The sequence below is a fragment of the Pyxicephalus adspersus genome, chromosome 4 (assembly GCF_032062135.1).
Source record: "Pyxicephalus adspersus chromosome 4, UCB_Pads_2.0, whole genome shotgun sequence".
Classification (NCBI taxonomy): Eukaryota; Metazoa; Chordata; class Amphibia; order Anura; family Pyxicephalidae; genus Pyxicephalus; species Pyxicephalus adspersus.
This window is the reverse complement of record NC_092861.1, coordinates 38710865-38732736: the sequence shown is the minus strand read 5'-3', so window position 1 is coordinate 38732736 and position 21872 is coordinate 38710865. Positions and strand designations below refer to the sequence as shown.

Sequence of the window (21872 nt, the reverse complement as noted above, 5' to 3'; positions counted from 1 at the left end):
GTAATTAGGAGTATAGACTGATTGGTTCTGGCTACCACATTGTTTATTTCTTTTATTATTTATCTGTAAAACCAAACTTTTTAAGATTGGGATATAGCGAGCATTTCTGCTCCCCCCCCAATTTATTCCTACTTACAATGTTTTCTGTGTTTCTTCTGGAGCTGTATAGTATTAATGCAAGGTGTTCTTTATGCTGAACACTTCCTGATAAGGTGGCTCAAGTTAAACATTTGACTGTTTAAACGATTACCATATATTGGTTGCATAGTAGTTAACATTATTTTATCCTGCCATGTCAGTAATCTTTAAAGACTTCCTGCCAATACTGCAGCCCAAATCTTCCTGTTTTTGATGATTTCCACTCTAAGGTAACATAGCTAGGTCGTAAAAATAAGTTAATGAGAAGCAGTTTGTTAATCACAGTATAACCCAACAGGGCATAAAGTCACATATGCAGAGTTCCAACTACCTTCCCTAAATTCATGGAAAACTACAAGAGCCACCACTGCCGGCATGTTTTTCAAAGATTCAGGCTCCAGGGCCAAAATTCCAACCCTTTCCTTACAACCTGTAGAGTCAATGACCCAGCATGCAGACACTACAATATAAAAAGCTTGACTTTAGTCATCTATAGAAGGATGGCATCTATCCAGACCTGCAGTAGGTTGGTTTACATTTAAGATAAATACTTACAATGAGGAAGCAGGCACCAAGAACAACACCTTTCATTTTCACATCGAGATCCATAGGGAACTGAACTCCAAAGTTGTCAGCATCCGTAAATGATTCTTTAACAAATCCGGACCACTGCTTGGAAATCTTCCCAACCACAGAGGTTTCATCTAGGGATTTTAACTGAGGGAAAAACAAAGAAATTACAGAAAAGGGAAATCTGTTTCTCTGGACAACCTAAACAACCAGTACTAGAAAATGGCACTGCAGGTAACTATTTGCATATGGCTGTGGCGCGATTTCAAAAGCAACTGCGCAACCTAAAAATTTATCATTGCCCATTTACATGAAAAGTTGGGATTGCGATTGATCTTGTGGCAGAAAGCTGTGGCTCACTACCGGTATGAAATGGCCCTAAGGCAACTTCTCTGCACACAAATTTTTACCTCAAAGTTCACATCGGAGCAGCAGCTACAGGGTACACAAGGTCCACAGATTTTCAAAACATCTTCTTCCTTTTCATTCTGAATAGTAAATTTCGGTAAACATGGATGCCATTTCTGCTTCACGTAGCCAATTACTGTTCCAGGAGGAGCCTCCACTTGCAACTACATTTGTATATAAAATTATAGTTTAAATGGTTAAAAAACCTGAAGACAATGTAAAAAAAAAACCCACAGAAAAACAAAATTTTAATCTATTCTTACATAATATAAAAATGTATTCTGAAAGCAATTCATGCTCAAGCCTGAGGTCTAAAAGTGTAGCATGAAATCAAGAGATGGACAACAAATATCAAGGAATGGTTGTGCCTTTAGATTATTGATGACACAGGTCTAGGACTTTACAACTCACAGTGTTTATTACAACAATGAAAGGAGACCCAACATAAATACAGGATCTACCATTTAAGATATGGACTAAGTTACATCAAAATCCTACACCATAAAAAAAAACATTTGACAAAATGTTCTTACCTTCTGCAGACAGCAAGGGAAACAGCATGCAGAGCATCTGTATGGTCTAGACAATCTGATTACTTCACGCCCAGAGTTATCAACAATAGTCATGACAAAAGACCGGGCGGGTCCACAGAAATTCCGGGTACAGCAATCATTTTGTTCAGCAGCAAAGTACACTTTCTGGCCCATGCTGTTCTTAATTTCATATTTGTTGTTGGATTCATAGCCAATCAAAGCTGAAAATATTTAACATTTGTCAAATATTTATCACATATTTATAAAGTGTACATATATTTTTTTTTCCTAACATTAGATTGTCCATGTGTGCTTTTATTGTGATACCATCATACGCACACCCTGCTATATCAAATATATTTGCTACAATCTAGGATTCTGTTTTCATCTGTAAAGAAACATTTGGTACATTTTAGTTTGGCATATATCAGGTGTTAGGACATTTGCAAAAAATGTATTAAGGATTACAAAAAGAATACATTATTCCATATTCTAATTTTATTCCTATGATGTATATTCATGAGCACACAGTTGCTTCCAGTGGCTCTAGCACTATAGTATTGCAGCTTTAGGGTCCCATGAGTTTTGTTTGTTCTCCCTGCATTTGTGTGCATTTCCTGTTTCCAGGAGCAGAACGATATGTATTAATACTGATTAACCTAAACATTTCTTCTGCTGGTCACATTTGGGTAACGCCAACATTACTCATTCATACAAGAACAGATAATGATTAAATAGAAACAAAACCTCTTACCATACTCAAATATTCTAAACCTGGTGGGCAGTTTGGGATTGCTGGTGGTGCCGGCATCCATGCAGCCGCTGGGCCAGCTATTCCCATTGGCTGATTCTGTACAGGAGGTCCTCCATATTGGCCATAAGGCTGTCCTGGATGGCCTATTAAAATTAAAAGTATATATTTACAAACACAACAAGAACACACGCTTTTTTTCCCACATAGAAATAACCCTATTTGTTTGAAATTTGTTTTATTAAAAACTAACAAGTCTATATTATACAGATAATAACTCAGAGAATTGGAATAATATATTTCTCATTTAAGACCCTTTGAAAAATACATCTGTCTTGTCTAGATTGACCAGATTAGATGGGACAGGAAATCTATGGTGAAGGAGTCCTGAAGATTCCCCCACCCCCACCATGAACACATACACTAATGGCATTGCTGCACATATCCATTACAAGACCAGCCCTCAGGGAAGACCTTAGCTACTAATGATAGCACATTCCAATGATAATGCTTTCCATTTCACCCCAATAACATCATTAGCCTGTAAAAGCACAGCACTATCTCCGTCAAATTAGATAAGATTAGCATTGCTCAACCACAAGAATGTTCACTACATTTACAACCACAATATCATGAGCTCCATCAGCAATGTTCTAAGGAATGGCAGCAACAAACATGTAAATAAATTCAGGGATGAGGCATTTCATCATACAGTGTACAAGAGGCTTTCTGGATGATTTGTTTTCCCTGTAAAGGTCACATAAAAGTATTTAGGAAGTAAAATGCATGCTACCACTAAGCAAAGAGCAGGAAATTGCTTCAGTTTGGAAAGGAAACAGGATGAGTGAGATACTTTAGGCAGAATATTTTTGATGTAATTACTAGAAGACTGAACACCATTGCTTGAAAAGCAACAGAAATAAAGCAGATCAGTTATCTGTGTGTTATCATGTCAGAGTAAAAACAGCTTCAAAAAGAAAAATGGCAAGAGACTAAAGCTTCTCACATACAAACCATAGTGCACATATTTCAGTAAGGGGGGTAATTTACCAGGTTTGGGGCAAAGTGATTGAGTACCTAAACCATGTGTACATTGTGGTTTAAACCTTACACATATATAACAACATTTTCTTCCACTATATGACAGTGTTCAGGCCTAGGTATTGTCCTCAACTGCATCTTTGAAAGAATTGGAGGCTTTACATGCTATCCAGATCTAGAAGCAACAAGCATTTTTAAGGACTCCGATGACAACGTGCAAAGTATGGAGAGTGGTGGTAGGGTGTTTATTTGTTGGTTGTCCTGGTTCAAGAAGCAGCAATATAATCTCTATAATTCTCAAAGTTATCTTTAGAAAATACACTAAAGTTTAAAGACTCATTAATGAAAAGTAAATGCTGGATTGAAAGTACCCACCAGCTGCTTGGATCATTTTTAAGCTTTAGTGAAAACATTCCTCTATGGCAGGTGTGCCCACACTTTTTTGGCTTGCGAGCTACTTTTAAAATGACCAGTCAAGTCAAAATGATTTACCAACAATAAAAACTTGGGACTTAACTCCTGTGTGCAGTAGAGTTTATTTTGAAAGGCAGGGCTCCGCGATCTACCTGTTGGGCACCCCTGCTCTATTGCCTATTATCCCACCATTTTTGATTTAAGTGATCACACTTAAATGAAGAAAAGCTATCAGCTTAAGGGCACACACAGCTAAAATCAAGAATGATAATGAAGACCGATATAATAAGAAAGCCATGACACTCCTTAAAGAGGTCACTGCAAGATTGTCAATTACTACAGTGCAGGTAGTGTTAAAAGTATTTAAATGAAGTCATCCTAAAAGGATCTCCTAGATTGTAAGCTCCTGGGGGCAGGGTCCTCTCCTGTGTCACTTTCACGTACAGCGCTGCGTAATATGTTGGCGCTATATAAATCCTGTTTAATAATATTAATAACAACAAAAGTAGAACCCTGCGTAATATGTTGGCGATATATAAATCCTGTTTAATAATAAGTAAACATACTAGAAAGACACACACTATGTATGGAATACTTTAAAGCCAATCCCCAGAGAATAGAACAATTCAGGCCTACATATAAAAACACTTCAGGATGAAAGACCTGCCACTAGAAACATTTACCAGTCAGAGACAGATGTCCCTGGTCATTTTTTTTAAATAAAGGCTGCAAGGACAATGATAAACACATAAAGGATACAAAATAGTTCTCCCACTAACACTATTGTGACCCCCCCTTCTATGTATTACCTCAAAAGGAGTTCCCCAAAAGGTAAAATGCAAAATATGTACATGTTTTTATGCAGGCTTGCGGAGATTGTGATCCAACAATGTTATTAACAGTGCAATAGCAACATTTTCATCTCAACTTCCTACACAAGGATGCTTGAAATGCCTAGTTTCGTTCTTTTCACCGTCCTTTTCATGTCCTTTTCACCAATATACTTGCAGTGCCCCCCCATCATCGTAGTATGCAGTTTCATTCAGGCAATATACAATATTCTCTTTTTAAAGCAGTGTCATTATTAGACTTTCTATACGCTACTTTATTTTGGATAAGCACCTACCTTGGAATGCACCTGGGGGAGGCTGCTGATATCCGTATGGAGCGGGCATGCCTGGTCCAGGAGGTGGGTAGTATCCCTGAGGTGGATTTGGACTGGGATATCCTGGAGCTTGACCCATTCCATAATTTGGCCCTGCATTTGGATCATATCCATAGTTTCCATCTAACAGACATGAGGAAGGGATGGATATTTAGAAAACAGAACTCAAACCATAATCATTTTTTCTTTCTGACTTTGTACTACTACACAATGACAGAACAGGAAATGGCATCAAAAACAGCAGAAGTATAAATTTGATACATTTATTTAGGTTAGTAAAACATTTTTTCCAGCCAAATATTCTATTTCACTATAATTATTTTTGCTACATTTGCTAAAAATATTCACATTTTTCAAAAAATCCATTTTGTTATTATAGCTCTTATAAAGGATTTGTTAAATTTTAGATTTTCCTAAGTGTAGCCTCTTTTTATCCTCCCCAGATTTGGCCTCTCCCTGCAATTCAAAATAGGGTTAAAATACCTTAACATTGCTCAAGTTTAGTTAAAATATACAATTGAAGGAATTTTGTTTAAAACTTTCCCATGCAATGTTAATAGCCCTGCCCAGTTTACCTCTAAAACTACAAAATCCAACCGTAACACAGGGAAAGGAGCAACGTCCTGCATTGCCAACACTTCCTCCTTGTGTTACTGTCTATAGGGACAGTATTATGAACAAGCGTTGTCATGTTAGTTTTGGGAATGTGTTAAACATGCCAACATACTGTATTATCTGTAGGGCAAGTACCACTTATGGAACCCTTGTTAAGTGTTGTAAAGTAAATATAAAGAATCATTCCAGTATAATAGACTGCATAAACAATATATATTTTTCTGTGATGAAGAAAACAAAAATGGCAAGATATGTAGCAGAATTTGTTCAGTGTCCTAGAATTTCTTTGCACAACTGCCTCAGACTGAGAGGGGAAAAAAAAAAAAAAAAAAAAAAAAAAAGGAGAACAACAAAACAATCAGGTCCTGGTGCACATGTAAAACTGTCAAACGGGGGTCACAACCTCATTGTTATGCTGTTTCACTAACCTAAACGACTACAGTGCTGTCTGTCAGGGACATCCTGCATAGAATTGCAGACTTTTTGGCAGTTAAGGCTTAGTCTACACGGACGTTTTCCCCAGCGTTTAACCTGAGGCTTTAAAAGGCAATGTTTGAAATTTCCATGCATTCCAATGGGCTAATCTACATCAGGACGTTTGCTTAAGGCATGTTTCTGAGCATTATCTTTAACGTTGCTTGCAATGTTTAAAAAATTAAAATGCGGGGTTAGCGCTTAAAGACGTGGGAAAACGCAGGTAAATGCTTCCACTGATTTCAATAGGGCGTTTTCACCCATTTTTTAGGCACCTAAAACGTAAACGCAATAAAAATGAAAAGATGTTAAAAATGTGGGAAAACGTGGCATAGATGTTTTCCAGCGTTTTAAAGCTTGCCTAATAAAAGTGCAGAAAACACATATAAACTAACTTTTATGGCCACTAGGCTATTTATTGGGTGGGCGGAAGTACACTAGGCCAGACTCCTGAGTCCCGTCCCCACCAGGGAACACCACCTGAAGCGAAATCCTGTCTCTTCTGTATGCATCGCGTTTACCTATATACCACAGCAGCAGAATATCAACAGCGGCCGCGGTAAATAGCGGAGCAAAAGCAAGGAGACGGCACCGGAGCTCTGGTAAATCCTAAGGCCCCCATGGCTGATCTGCTGGTCGGCATTAGGCCGGATCAGCCAGGGGGGCGTTGGGCCGGAACAACTACCAGCTAAGCCATATGTGGCATAAAGGCCGGAGTTTGCCAACCCCTGGTGTAGACCCAGCCTAACTCCCCTGGCTGATCCGGCCAGCAACCTGTGGCTCCGGAGCCGTGGGTTGCCGGTGGGCATTAGGCCGGAACAACTACTGGCTAAGCTGTATTCGGCCTAAAGGCCGGAGTTTGCCAACCCCTGGTGTAGACCCAGCCTAAAGCAGTTACTTTAGACACATTGCAACTCTGAGTTTGTTTGGAGTTACGCTTTAGACTTATTTTATTTTTTTTTTTATTATTGCTTTAGGTGGGCCAGAATCACAATGAAAATATCACAAAGCATCAGGTCACAAATCCTCTACATGTCCAACATTAATTATGAGTATCTCAGAAGACCGAGATGTGACCAAGGCAAGACATATAAAAGTGGTGGTCTGTTTGCAGAACGTACCAACGATGGAAGCTCTCCAGGTCACAAAAAGGGCTTTGGAGATAAATAAAAGAAAATGCATACATATAATGAATGGTGTGTGTTCTATGGCTAGCCTTTGTAACACACCATATGTACAGAATGCCATACACTACTAACTTCAACGCTTAGTTGTGTATGTGGTCAGCAAAGAGAATGTGAAAATAACACACAATTTCAGTATTGCACATCCACATCCTGCTATAGTTCTACCCTTCTACAAAGGAGTGAAGAAAGCACCAGGTCAAACCATAAGAAGATGCACCGATTAGATCCTGTATATTATAATAATAATAATAATAATAATAAAGTATTTATATAGCGCCAACATATTACGCAGCACTGTACAATAAATAGGGTACTTGTAAAGAATTTAGCACATCTCAATCTTCGTTATCTTTTTGTTGTCAGTCTCTAGCACTAGCACAGTGTTCCCCAACCAGGAGTTCCAACAGAGGTTGCTAGGGGGTTTTTATTATGACCTGAGAGGCACAAAGCGCTCATTGCTTTAGTGACACCAATGATTTTTTGCTTTTCCACTTTCCAATGTTAAGAGGCATTCTTCCTACTGACCACCATGCCAATTTATTGTACAAGCTTTACAAAAAAATAAAAATAAATAAATTTAAAGGGTTCCATGAAGACCTAACCCCCCCATATTAAGAAAATAGAGCAAGGTTGCACTAGACACTCCATCTCCAACCATATTGTGTGACAAAATTTGCCTAAAACATTTAATAAAGATGCAATGGGGGAAAAAAAAAAAAACCAAAGCCATCTTCCTGTACTCTTGTATTGCTGCAATAGTCTGCTTCTGTTCCTGGTGTCTAAAGGTAAAATGCCAGCAGGAGGAGGACCTCATTGCTATACCACTATTCTTTCTCTGGGTTAACCCACCCCAATGTATTAACTGGTCAATTTCCTGACCAAACTATTCTGCTAAAGTACTGTCTGCCAAGGCTGATTGGATAATGAGGGCTGGATAGAAATACAAATCCCTAAAAGGCTATTATACACCAAGCAGAAACTTTTCAGCCAGTCCATGACCTTGGCAATAGTCTTTCGTTAACTGAGAAAACTCAACAGTCAATTCAGATGTGACTAATAAGCTGTGCCTTTTACTGTTAACTGAATACCCCAAAATTTAATGGTAAACTGAGATGAAAAGACCAAAATCTTGCACTGATTTACTCAAAAATGTTCTGATGATAAAGGATATCTTCTTGTAATATATATCTTAACTTTCAGTTAAAATGCTGTGTAAATAAGCTTCATCTCCAATCTCTGCCTTGCAATTCAATAACTTTTAGGGGGCAATCATCTATAAACATTGTACACAATGAGGCACTAGCACAGTGAAGGTTAAATCTCCTTTGTATTAAAAGCATCACATACAGCATAAGCAATTCATTTTACTGCTTAATGGAGAATGACTGCACACAGGACTGCTCATCCAGTAAGGTATCCATACCAATATCATACGTGTTTATGCATCAATTGCAACAATGGTGCCAGCCTATTGCAGATGTGTCTCAAGCTGCCCACCCTCTTCATTGAGCAGTACTACCTCCCCTATAGAAATACTAAGCCAATAGCAGAATGATTCTGGTTGCTTCTTAATTGCCGCTTACCTCAGCAACATGCATGTCAAAACAAATCAGTTTGTTAATAACCTTTCCTTCAATAAGCATTAATTTGGACATTCCAGCAATAAGCAGAAAGAATGCAGTTGCTCATTAGCCTGGAACAGTCTGCAAGAATTTATATGACATTAATTGAAATTTTGTGGGCAAAACTTGAGAATTCCATAAAAATCATTTCTATACAAAGTACAAAAAAAGTTTGTGATCTTGTCATTAACCTGTTAACTTTACCTTCACTAGCTGGATTCACACCTACTATATGTATTTTCCCCCTCAAAATTTTTTTTTATCAAAATGAGTGGATGTGTTACAATGCAGTTTGTATTGATTGCCAGCACCTATCATCATCATGCATGTCGATACACATTATGATGGCTTTATGTTCACCACCGTTCACATCTTAGCACATTCATTTCATGCACTTCCCATTTATTTTCAAGAGATTTGCACCATCATTCCTGTTGCAAAGTAAACAGTAGGAAGATGCTGAGAAACCCTGTCTGCTAGTAAAGCTGGGTCTACACGGATGCTTTTAAAAACACATGTAAACGTTCCTACCGCACATTTTTATGTACTATTACTAGCATTTAAAGCTTGCCTTTAATCTGCTGGAAAATGTCTATGCCTAAACGTTGCAAGCATTTATAAACACAGGTAAACGCGTCCACCGATTTTACTGCATTATTGTTGCAAGGAGCATTATCTATAATGCACAAAAAAGTGCCGTAAGGAAACATCCTGGTGTAGATTAGCCCATTGGAATTTTTAAGATGGATTTTTAAAGCCTCAAGTTAAACGCTGGGGGTAATTGTCCATGTAGAGCAAGCCTAAAGGTGCAAAAAGATAATATATTCTGAAAATAAGCATTACCCCGGAAATGCATTAGCAAGTGACACACTGCTGCAAGGGTGGGTGCACAATGCCAACTTAAGTAATATGGAAGAGAGGGAGAATAAGTCTCCTGAATTCAGTAGTTTTCTGTTGAGTTAACTATTTACTACAATTATAAAGAAAATAACTATAACTTGCCTTTGCAGATGGGATCCAGTAGTTTATTTAATATACACAGTGGAAACCTCTTAAAAAACAAAGGATATGACTTTTTAGCCATCACAATTGCACCACCCCTCAAATAAAGAATTCATCCCTGATATTAGGAGGGTGGGTACATTTATTTAGCCCCTGGGTACACTGTGCTCTACAGTGTAAGAAGCTAGAACAGATCAGAGACTCAGTAACCACATCAGATATTTAAGAGTAAACACCAGTATTCCTATGCATGCACTTTGCCATTTCAGATTTGGAAGGTTTACATTTCTGGACTTTAAATTTAACATATTTCAAGTTTGGATTTAAAAAAAAAAAAAAAAAAAAAAATAATGAATGGCTTACCTTTCATCTCCATGATGTCACAACCAGCAGTCAAACCTATAAGATAAAGATAATAAAATACATGCTAATACAGAAAGCAATCGGGCACGCAAGCCTTCTCATATGTCATAGATACAGTTGTCTACAGTTTAAATCCCTTTGGGACATGCTTAGGTGCTTTTGTGTACAAGGATCTGTTGCTACATGTAGTCATCACCAGAGTTAAATTACAATCCAGAAACTTTGCATACCCACAACAAACGCACACTAAAAAAACTAATTTAATCAATGTCATGACACCACACAGAAGATGTAAAAGGATTGTCAAAACTTTAAATGAACAATTCAACTGTAACATTAATAAAACAAAAATATTTTAAGGATATTTAAAAAGAAGATTGTTTGTTGAAGTTTGTAGTTATGTTACATTTATGTGGACATTCGCCAGAACAGTTTTACAGGCGTTATAATGCCTGACCTTAAAGTGCAGTCAGCAGGGTTATATTAAAAATGGGGACTTGTACTGCCCTCCCTCCCCCCACAATAAATCAGTGGGTTCTCAGCAGTCAGTTTGTGTTGGAGCAGGTTTAGAGAGTGCACCCTAGGTAGAATCTATATGGTAGTTTGCTGTACCAGGCAGTGCACAGTAAGCACATGGCAAGATGTCCGCCACATCCTTCATGGAACACTGGGTGATACTTCCCCTGGACAGAAAGAATGTGGGACAAAACATGGCACCAAAATACTACACAGGCTTTATATATCACATAATAGGAGGGGAGATATGGAGTAGTGACGGTTTGAGGAGAGAGCAAAACAGAGTTGTCACCTATACCTTCATCCTTCAATTTCACTGTACCAGCAATGCCATGCTGTGTGGCTGCATGTATGGTGGTGGGGGGTATAAGAGCCACACCGTGCCAAACTGAGAGGTGGCCAACACCATATCATGTTTAGCCAGGCAGAGCTTTGTGCGACAACAGCACCAACCTGCTGGCCACCCTTTACTAGGAGATCACCACACTTCTTACCTGGCACATGTCCTTAACCGATTGGTAATTACAATATTTCCTGACTTCTAGGAAGAGGTTTGGGGAATATATGTATCTCATTGTACTGCATGTAAACAACATTGTGCATTGCTGTGTGGTAGGCAGTCTGACGTCAAATCACAAATATGTCAACCAAGCCCAAATGTTGTGCTCTAAACAGTGCTTCCAGGCACCCTGTAGAGGTTAGGTTTGATTTGCAACCTTTTGTGATCGTTTCCAGTGACAGGAGAATGAAGGAGGACCACACACACACCTAAAGGGTAAAGGAGTAGTAAGCACTCATCCCCATAGGAAAATAGCACGTCTGGTAGTTCATCAATCTACACACACACACACATCATCAATAATATAAACAATGCCATTAAATCAGGACAGAAAGCACGGACATCACAGCCACAATGAAAAGCATAGCTCGGTTCTAGAGACAGGACCCCCACGTGACGTCAGCACCTTGCACCAGATTGTTGCTTGAGGCGAACGTTTGCATGTATTCAGAGATATTACTCTGCCCTGGCAGATTGATGAACAAAGACCACAGTATTTTTCTATACCTGGTAGCAAATCTTTTACTGTTACTAAAAGACATGAGCCTGGAAGATTCTCGACCAGGGATTGTCAGATTCACTTTAATAATGGACTCCTTTAGGAGGTTTGGTCCAAATTCAAGTCACCATACATGGGATGCAAAAAAATACAAAACAAAAACAATAAAATGACTTTCACTCCCTCCCCACATTCCTGCCTGCTGTCTCAGAACCCCCTCACACAAATATCGACAGAAACAAGCTGTATATATTTGCAGATTCACCATGAATGGCACTGCTGGGTCACCGCTCTATCAGCCCTGACAGATTTACTATACTGAGCCCTTCTGTCCCTCTCCCTCCATAAATCTGGAGATCTCAGGCTGCTGTTGCTAGGTGACCAGCCCACAGACCTCTACCACAGCCATAATGTACACCACACTGTTATACAGATGTAATTAACAAAAAAAATTCCAGTTTTATTTCTTTCCTTTTCCCGCTCTATCATCTCACCTAAAAATAAAAGGACTTCTCACTTCATGACGTACATATTACATCATTCCTCTCATTCACTATATACTTATTGCAGCCATCTCTCCCGTCCCACATTGTCTGTCATGTGAAACTCAGTAAGATGTGCACTTTGCAAGTTTTCAAAAAATAAATCAGATTTGGGGATTGTATTCTATCACTTTAGGCATACGTTCTATGCTATTGATAGAGCTTGCAGTTTTAGTTTGGGAACTTCTAAGCAATAGCACTTCTCTTGTTTTGCAGGAGCAATTCCTAATGATTTTATATAGCACTATTATCTTCCATGGTGCTGTATAATAAACAATGATAACAGGAGGTGGTTATTCAGTGTTAGGTATGAATAACGGTGCCAAGTCAAATAAACCCCAAACAGGTCTGAGAGCCAAGAGGTATTGGTGGCTTATCAACACAAGTAATCAAAAAGAGGAAAAAAAATACAATTTCACACTTCCCACACTTGTTATAGACATTTAAAACATTGCAGCTTGCTCCAAAGTGAAGGGAGAAGCAATTTAAGAGGCTTCCCCGCTCCCCACACTGACTAGTAAAAAGAGAAGAGCTTGCTTATCTGGGTATCGGGGAGAGAACCTCCGACAGCATTTTGTTGTTTTATTCCCTGTTTAGTAAACCCCCCTCCCTTGTCACCATAAAAATGAAGGAACTTTTTTGTCTGTAAAACCCTAAGAGGGATTGTGTTAGAATTACTTTAAAATAAAGGGAAAAAACAAAACAAATCTGATGGTCTTATTTGTGTAAATCTGTCCCATAAGGAAATGAAAGCTAAAAAGCAACTTATGTAAGGTGGTAATTTTTTTTCTATGTGTGTGGTATGACATATATTTAACCTAATAGTTTCAAATGAAATAGAAATACAAAAAATGTGGGTGTGTTCTCAGTATTGCCATGTAATTCAGCAGGATTCGGTACAATTTCTTAAAACTGGTATTTGTCTACCAAAATGCGATGACTCAATGTACCTGACGCAAGCAAGCATTTTATAAAATATGGCTAAAGGCTTTACACTGCCCATAGACACCAGATCAAGGCTGGAGTTCTATTTAGAATTAATTTGTCTCAATTCACATATTTTTTTTATCATACTAGAAAAGTTACCTTAAAAAAAATGACAGCTATTTTGGCTGAGAGCCTATGAGCCCTACAGTTACATGGAAATGCTTCCCAAGGATGGGATTTAAACCTTAATGAATCAAGCCCTTTTACCAAGAGAATGCAAATCTACAGTGCCTTGGAGGTCAGGTATTTGTTTTGTGATCAATTACACATTAAAAAAAACAAAATAAAAAAACAAAAACAAAACAAAAACACAGTCTACAGGCAATTACCATGAACAGGTCTCTGTATAATTGTGGAGGGCCCAGGCACAGATTGCTGGATTCCTTTATTCCACAGCACGAAAAGTTCTCACAACTTCCAAGGCATACTCTGAGATTTCCAGGAATACAGCTGAACATAAACATGGTAAAGGATTAGCTGGTTCCTGTAACCAATTTGTACACAGCATAGGTGTGTCTAGACAAATGGCTGCTGAAAAGTAAACCCTCCTAACAGTCCTTTCCTTTCAGATGCCTGGTTGAAATCAGTGGCATCACAAAATATTTTGGAAACTTAGAAACTAAGATCCTAGATTGATTAAACTTTATGTGGAACATAAAGAAGGGGGGATTACAGCATCCCCTTCTTCCTCTGCCTGTTTTTATGTGGGCACTGGGTGAAAGGGGTAAAAAATAAACACCCCCTTTCACCCAGTGTGCACATCCCCTTCCTTTTTCACTCCTGCTGGTCATATACTGATTAGTGGATGCAAAAAACAGGGAAACCATCACAATCAATCAATCTTTAACTACCAAGCAAAAATAAATGAAGGGACTTTTCAGGCAGATTTATACAACAAAAAAAAATATATTTTTCTGATGGTAAAATTATAAGTAAAAAAGGTTCACACAAGTGAATACATATTTAAAGTATAAAATCATTTTCCATATTCATTATGGAATCACATGATCTCAGGAAATTATTTTATACTTAATATGTATTCACTTGTGTGAACCTTTTTTACTTATATTTTACCAAATCAGAAAAAGTTATATTTTTGGTTTGTTTTATAAATGTGCTTGAAAAGTCCATTTATTTATTTGTGATGCTTGGAAATTGAATATATTTTTGGGATGTGGCACACACAAGGTTATGTATATGAATGTTCTGACCACTAGAAACAATTCACACTACAATCTTTAAACTAGCATGACTGTTGTGGACTCATTGATTAGTACGATCTAGTGTCATTCAGGCCCCACACCGAGAAATAATGTAAAATTACCAAGAAGCACTACAAATAGACCAGCAGCCAATGGGTTTGTTTCTCACGATTTACTTTAACTGGCAAAGTGGTGGTTTAATTTTGTAAGCAGTGGGGCAAAGTGGTCCTATTGACCGCTGGTTCTCCCTGCCAACTTAAATTAGCCTATTATTAGCGTGGGTGGAGGTTTGGGCTGTTGATATCCAGGAGTTCCTGAACATCATCATATTGAACATGATTATCCTAGTATTCAAAGAGTTACGGTAATACATTTTTAATTTAAAAAAAAAAGGTTGTAGAATGTATGACATCCTGTGGAAGAAAGTACATTATAATATACATTTAATATTAAGTGACATCATGTGTTGTAAACTACCTACAACACCATTTGTCAAGGAAAATACATTTTTGACAGTCAGGGGAGTGGTGGTGCCACCTATTTCTTGTGTCAAGCATAGGGATTAATATTAATATTTTTAATAAGGATTTATATAGCACCAACATATTAAGCAGCACTGTACAATAAATAGGGGCTGCAAATGACAAACAAATACAGGACAGGGACACTGCGGGAGAGGACCCTGCCCTGAAGAGCTTACAATCTATTAGGTAGGGGAATTAACACACAATAGGCGGGGAGATATGTAGTGGTGTGAAATAGTAACGGCTTCAAAAGACAGAAAAAGATGGGTATGCAAATTTGAAAAAAAAAATGGCTTTTGGGCTCTTTTAAGCATGGAAGACATTTCTTTAGAGCAGGCAACACCAAATCTGCATTTTCAATATTCTACATGATGAAATTTACTCACATTTGCACTACATCCATTTTACCCCTGTAATTGGTGCTGCACCTGGCTTCCAGGTAAAGGAAGCCTTCCGTCCCAAACTTTCCTTGTTAGGTCATGTGGCATTCAGAGAGCCACAATAAGTCAGGAAACGGCGGCATCAAAGTCTACAGCAGAAGTGCTCAGAAGAGATTGCTGTAGAAATGTATTCATACACTTTTTTGTAAAATATATTAAGTTGAAAATTCCTCGCCACAGAATAAAAAGCAATGAACACAAACGCTAAGAGACATTTCCTAACATTATTGTCTGAAGACTTCTTTCAAATAAATCAACAATACCTAATTCATTGGCAACAAGGTTAGATTCTGTTGAAGGAAATCACTGGTATGGTTCTGCCCAAGTTTATTTATATCCCACAATTTGAAGTTATGAAAATGTTCCCCCCCCCCCCCCAAGAAAAAAAAAAATTCCTGCATGAAGACAGAAAAGTTTTTATTGCCACACATTTTATCTTTTTTGCAAGTAGATTATTATATCAGTAAAAGTTATGCTGCTTACAATAGAGAAGTGTACAGGGGCATTGTATAAAAGAACATAATCCGGAATAAAAATACAAAATCTTGCATACTGCAGTTTTTTTTTCATTTGAAACTAGTCGGCCAAGATAAAGCTTCCTGACTACTTTGGGAATTTAATTGTGAGAATATATATGGTCCCTAATGATTCGTAATCATTTAGACTGAATCTTTTACCAGACATTGGCCTCTTTCAAAAACAACATATAGTTTATTGACTGGTTTCTATAATTGTCTTTGCAATCTACTTATTGCCATACTATACTAGGAGAGGAATCCTGCACCGAGGGCAGCTTATCTTTTGAAGATTCATGTCACAGATGTATTTTTGGTTTACTGCCAGATGTCAAGCAGGTCAAGTACTTCCCTTTTAAGCAAGCCCATACCATCATATATACAAAGCTTAATATGTCATGTAGTAAATCTTCTCGGGTTCTTGTACAGCTAGTGTAAACAGTGACAAAATGCAGACTGGATTTTCAAACCCTTCATAGGTTGTATCACCATGGTGTACAATAACCACAAGTATTAAAGCTGCGTACACACTTCCAATTTTTATCGTTGGAAATGAACGACGTTCGTAAATCGTTCGTAAAAAAAGTAACCAACAACGCCGACAAACGAGGATAGTCATTAGAAATGAACGATCGGACCGGCGGATCGGATGACGATCGTTGACCATCTATCGTGTGTACGGTCGTTCAGTGATCGTCCATGGTCTGAGCATGCGCGATGAACGAACGTTCGCTCACTTCCTGTGGTGCACTTCACTTCCTGTATCGTTCAAACGATCGCATCTATCGTGTGTACAATATCTGCGAACGATCGTGTCGTTATCTGTATGTACAGGATCGGTGCCATACGATCGTTCGCAGATATCATGCAGGATCGTTCGTCTACCAACGATATTAATTGAAAGTGTGTACGTAGCTTAAGGCACAGATTATTTTTGTAGGTGATTAACATCCATATTCTAACAACAATATACTGCCATTTCCCAGTAGGGAAAAAAAAGTTATTAGTAATTCTAAATAAAAAGAACATAAAAGTTATAACTAGCCTTTATGAGGAAATTAAGCTAACCTAACAGAGGATACCTCTGCTTTACATCAATAAATTATTTTTGTCTAGGGCAACTTTAAAAAGCACTTTTGCTGTGTGTCATTTGCCTGAAGGTAGAATTTATTTGGCTCAGTAGAAATGAAGACCCCATTTAAATGAGTGTATAATCTTTTTTCAATTGTCTCTTTCCTGCAGAAAAATGTGTGCCTTGTGCTTCATGAAAAGACATGTAGAAAGCCCATGCTTTTTTAATTATATACATGTGCTGTATCTCACACAAAATAGTATTTATCCATAACTTCAAGCATTTTTCCAGTGCAATTTAATGCAGTCCCAAACATCAAGACCCCAAAAAGTAATTTTGTGCCATGGACCACACTTCCCCTTTTTTGTAGTGTTGGTACTTGAACACACAATTCAGAACAACCTTGCCAGCAGTATTTATCTTACCACAAGTCACTACAACACATGGTAGTGCATTACCCCACACTGCCAGCCACCGCATATTGACCAGGCTACTTATACAACTCTGATGCCTATATAACCCTCCTTTCAAAAGCACGGTTGTACACAAAAGGCACAGACACACACTGAGATGAACAATTGTACTAGCCTCAGGGAAAAATCTGGTGTACATCAGTCCCCCACTACAGTAGATTGATGAGCAATGACTGTTGTGCATTCCTTTAGTGAAGAGAACAGAAGGGTGCCACTCAGGTACACGTCTCTTCCATCTTTAAGAGCAGAATGGCTTTTTGTATACAACACTCATTTCTTCATCTGTCACCAGAACAGATCCTTTCCAATGATAGTGATATGATGCGTGTCCAAAGCCTTACACCACTTACATACATAGGAGATGACAAGCAAACAATGACATTTCTGATGGCCACTCCCTGCCATCATTGTAAGCCGAGAACACCATTACAGCAAAGGCTAGATGAAGCAATGCACTAAACTACACACACCCCATCTGATACCACTTTTCATAGAAAAGATTCAAAGGGGCAAATAAGCTCAGGGTCTCACAGGGTGACAGGATGCACACATGTTGGTTTATGGCAGGCATACCCCTGGTTCTTTCCTGCCCAACATTGGAAAATATATGTTCATTAATACAAAGTAAAAAAAGAGGTCAGATTGCACTTCTGTTGGCATGCTTGTAAATTAAATAGACACAAGAAGTAGACCCCCAATCGAGAATAAATGAGAGCACAAAGCCTCCGCTGATACATTCGTCACGCATCCCAGGAGGCTCTTGGGTGCCTTTTGGTGAAAAAAAGAAAAATTTGCTATCTCACGCATTCGCAGTGAGATTGGCATGGTTTTTCTTTCCATCCTACGCCACCCGACCTCGCGCCTTGGTCGGGTGACGTAGGAAGAAGAAGCGAAGATGGTGCCCGGTGTGCCGGCTCGGGGACAGATGCCAGGACGCAAAAGAAGAAACCTCCCGATGGATTGGACTGCCCTGCAGGATTGAATATAAGTGTTTTTTTTTTTTTTGTTTGTTTTAGGCGGTTTTTCGATTTAGTTTCTCTTTAATCTGCTGCAAGACACATTTCAAGGACTGCCAAAATTTGATCAAGGATAAACGAAACAAGAAAGCAAAAAGATTATGTTATGCAGAGAAACTACAGAGCCCTACCTTCACTTTCCGGTTTCACTATAGAAGAAAAGCCACAAATACCAACCTCTAACTTAAAAATTACTTTCACATCCTGTTTGATTAAATTGTTGTCAGGACAGAGGTATCGAGGAGAAATATATATTTTTTATCACAACCTAGATGTTGACAAAAGTAAACATGGTGATGCAAAACAAAGACCTGATCTTTACACACACATAAAAGACTGCCAAAGGTTCATTTAAAGCCACCATAAAACAGACAGGAAACAATATTTTAAAAGGATGAACATCATTGCAACAATAAAAAGCTAATAAAGTGTCTGCGAAGCCAAATCCCCAGGAGATACTTTGCCAACTTTAGCCAAACTGTACAAAAAAGCAATGCCTAGATTTACAAGGGGGATACAATTCCCACATGCATAGTAAAATGGCATCCGGTATCTCAAGCAAGGAACTGGACCCAACTTTGCACATGGTTCCAAGGATACATGGCACCATGTGCAAAGATTTAGCACAGCACCTACCAAGGTAATATAAATGTTCTTTGAGCAAAAAGCTTATTGTACATTCTTAACAAGCAAAGCCTGATCCTACAGTAAGGTTATAGCATGGGTATTTACATGCAGAAAAAGCACATCACATGTTAGTCTGCTGTGTTGCCATACATCTAACAACCCTAGTGTGAAACCCTATTTAATGTACAGCGCTGCATAATATGTTGGCGCTATATAAATCCTGTTTATTAATAATAATAAACCAGCATAAAACAAGCCCTTATTTTTCCACTCTAGCTACAAACCATTTAAAGGTCACAACAAACAGGAAGTCTAACAGTGGCATTGCTCAAAAATGTTTGGCCGAACAGAGGCTAATGTTCAGCTTGGTCAAGCAGAACACAAGTTTATGTTGCCAGGACAAACTCTATTTGGGGGCACTGAAATAGTCATAGTAGGCAGCTGTTAAATTCAAAGGCAAACGTTTAACAGAAAGGTACCAGTTTTTAGAAGTAAATAATCCTAATAGGCATGTAGGTTTATATTAAAGTATAATCTGCTAAAGTGCATTAGTTGGTAGACATTGAAACCATTTACAAAACTATAGGCTTAGTCTACACGGACTGTTTCCCCAGCATTTACCCTGAGGATTTAAAAGCCCATTTTTGAAATTCCCATGCATTCCAATGGCCTAATCTACACCAGGGCGTTTCCTTGAGGCCCATTTTTGAGCATTATGGATAATGCTACTGGCAGCGTTATACAAGCTTTAAAAACCTGAATTTCTAACATGCGCTTTAAAAAACCTAAGGTTAAACGCCCGTGAAACATGTAGTCCCAGCTATAGAGTGGCAATGGTATATAAGATGATAAGAGGCTCAAAATAGATAGACACTGCATTGGCAAACATTTGTGCAGCTTCCATGTGCTTAGTTTAAAATTGTACATTTTTTCCTAGCTTTTTTATGTAATGACAATTTTTGTAAGTAGTTGGGAGTAGCTACTGCACACCTGAGCATGAAAAAAAGGGTTGTAATTATAATAAAGAAAACCTTTCTAAATTGGTTGCTAGACCCAACTATCCCCTTTGTGTACCATTGTGGAAATGTTCCCTCATTTTCTATCCTAGAGAGAGAAGAGGATGTTGGGGAAATTTCCCATAGAGAAATACAAAATGGGATTTATATTTGCCTTGAGATATACTTGTGCTGCATAAAATATCCATTATTTTAGACTTATATGATAACAATATAACAAAACAGTCTAATAATTGAATAACCTTATGCCTTAAGGAGGGTGAAAGTGAAAGTGCCACTAATAGTAAACACTATTCCATCATCAAGCCTCCCAAAAAAACTGATATGGCCATAAACTGTTTGCCTGTATTTTATAATCAGCCCGTGTAATCCAAACAAGGACAAATGCAGGATTATTCAATTAACTGTTATAGACATTCATCTGATTCAACTCACACATTGATTTTGCCAAAACAATATCCAGGAACACATATAAAGAAGCTTTTGGCTACTTGAATGTAAAATGGTCCTGACCAGACCCTCCATTAAACATTTATATAGTGCACACCCAGTGTAGACAGAGAAAAATCAATAAGGAGAGTCCTTGTTTGTGTACAGATGCTCCTTTTGTATTACTACTTGTGTACAGATGCTCCATATTACAGTCCTGAGATTAGATCTGATCAGTGTATGCTATAAGCATGGGCAGATGAATCTTGTATTCCAGCATCATATCACACACACCTTTATCTCACTTACCTGAATGCACAGCTTCTCCCTATTCCAGCTTGTCTCTACCTTGCTTGTAGAGTAGCACAGCTTATACAGGTTTGTAAGAAGGCAGGAGGAGCATGCACGTCACATGTAGGAGGGGAGCATGAATAGGGAGCCAAAACAAGAATGCAAGCTAATATAGTTAAAGGGGAAGGATAGCTAGGGAGGGCATTGCTGAATGGCAGCTAGGGCTTGGGAAATGGGAAGCATAATTTCCAGGAATTTGATCCAGCTGATGAGGAGCTAAAAGAGTTGCAGAGGGGGATGGGGCTCAGCTTTACTCTTTTATGAGAGGCTCCACAACATTCATGTGCATGGGCAATCATGTATAGTTCCATCCAAGATGTTTTTGTTGTGTTTGTTTTTTTCAGACCTATGAATTGGATTCTTCCTAAATTACATAACTTCTTACATTATAGGATAAACACTTTGCTGTTATAGTTGCTGTTTATATTTAAATATAGTATTTCTTTCTCTTGCCTGTAGTGTTTTCACTGTATAAAAATTAAATAAAGGATACAGCTACTTTGTTGGATTTGTTTTTGAGTATGTTCTCTGGCTGAAATGCTAATCCAAATCCTTAATACTTGATGTTGCAGAAACTTAACCTCTCAGGCAGTCTAATTATGTCAGTATTTTTATGATAAAACCGGTACATCCCTATTTAATGTACAGCGCTGCGTAATATGTTGCGCTATATAAATCCTGTTTAATAATAATAATAATAATAATACATTGTTTTGCATGGAAATTTATTTTACATTGTAGGCCTATAATTCTTAGGTGTAACTCACTGAAATATGTCCAATATTTAATACATTTAATAGCAAACTTTAAATAAAAAGGCA

The 21872-nt window shown here is 38.1% G+C and overlaps 1 protein-coding gene across 1 annotated transcript; it reads right to left on the bottom strand.

Moving 5' to 3' along the window:
* Positions 1-611: 611 nt before the first annotated feature.
* On the bottom strand, positions 612-21100 carry LOC140329739 (phospholipid scramblase 2-like). Its single transcript, XM_072410130.1, has 7 exons — positions 21010-21100; positions 10284-10319; positions 4982-5143; positions 2397-2546; positions 1650-1870; positions 1119-1280; positions 612-855 (listed from the first exon to the last, which is right to left on the bottom strand). Exons 2-7 carry the CDS (start codon positions 10294-10296, stop codon positions 646-648), a joined length of 918 nt encoding a protein of 305 aa, XP_072266231.1. The 5' UTR covers positions 10297-10319; positions 21010-21100; the 3' UTR covers positions 612-645.
* Between the last annotated feature and the right edge of the window lie 772 nt (positions 21101-21872).

Coding starts and splice junctions, on each gene's coding strand:
- LOC140329739 (XM_072410130.1), bottom strand. Junction 2,547..4,981: donor TCCCCCAGGTGCATTCCAAG/GTAGGTGCTTAT, acceptor TAATTTTAATAG/GCCATCCAGGACAGCCTTAT. Junction 1,281..1,649: donor TCCCTTGCTGTCTGCAGAAG/GTAAGAACATTT, acceptor ATACAAATGTAG/TTGCAAGTGGAGGCTCCTCC.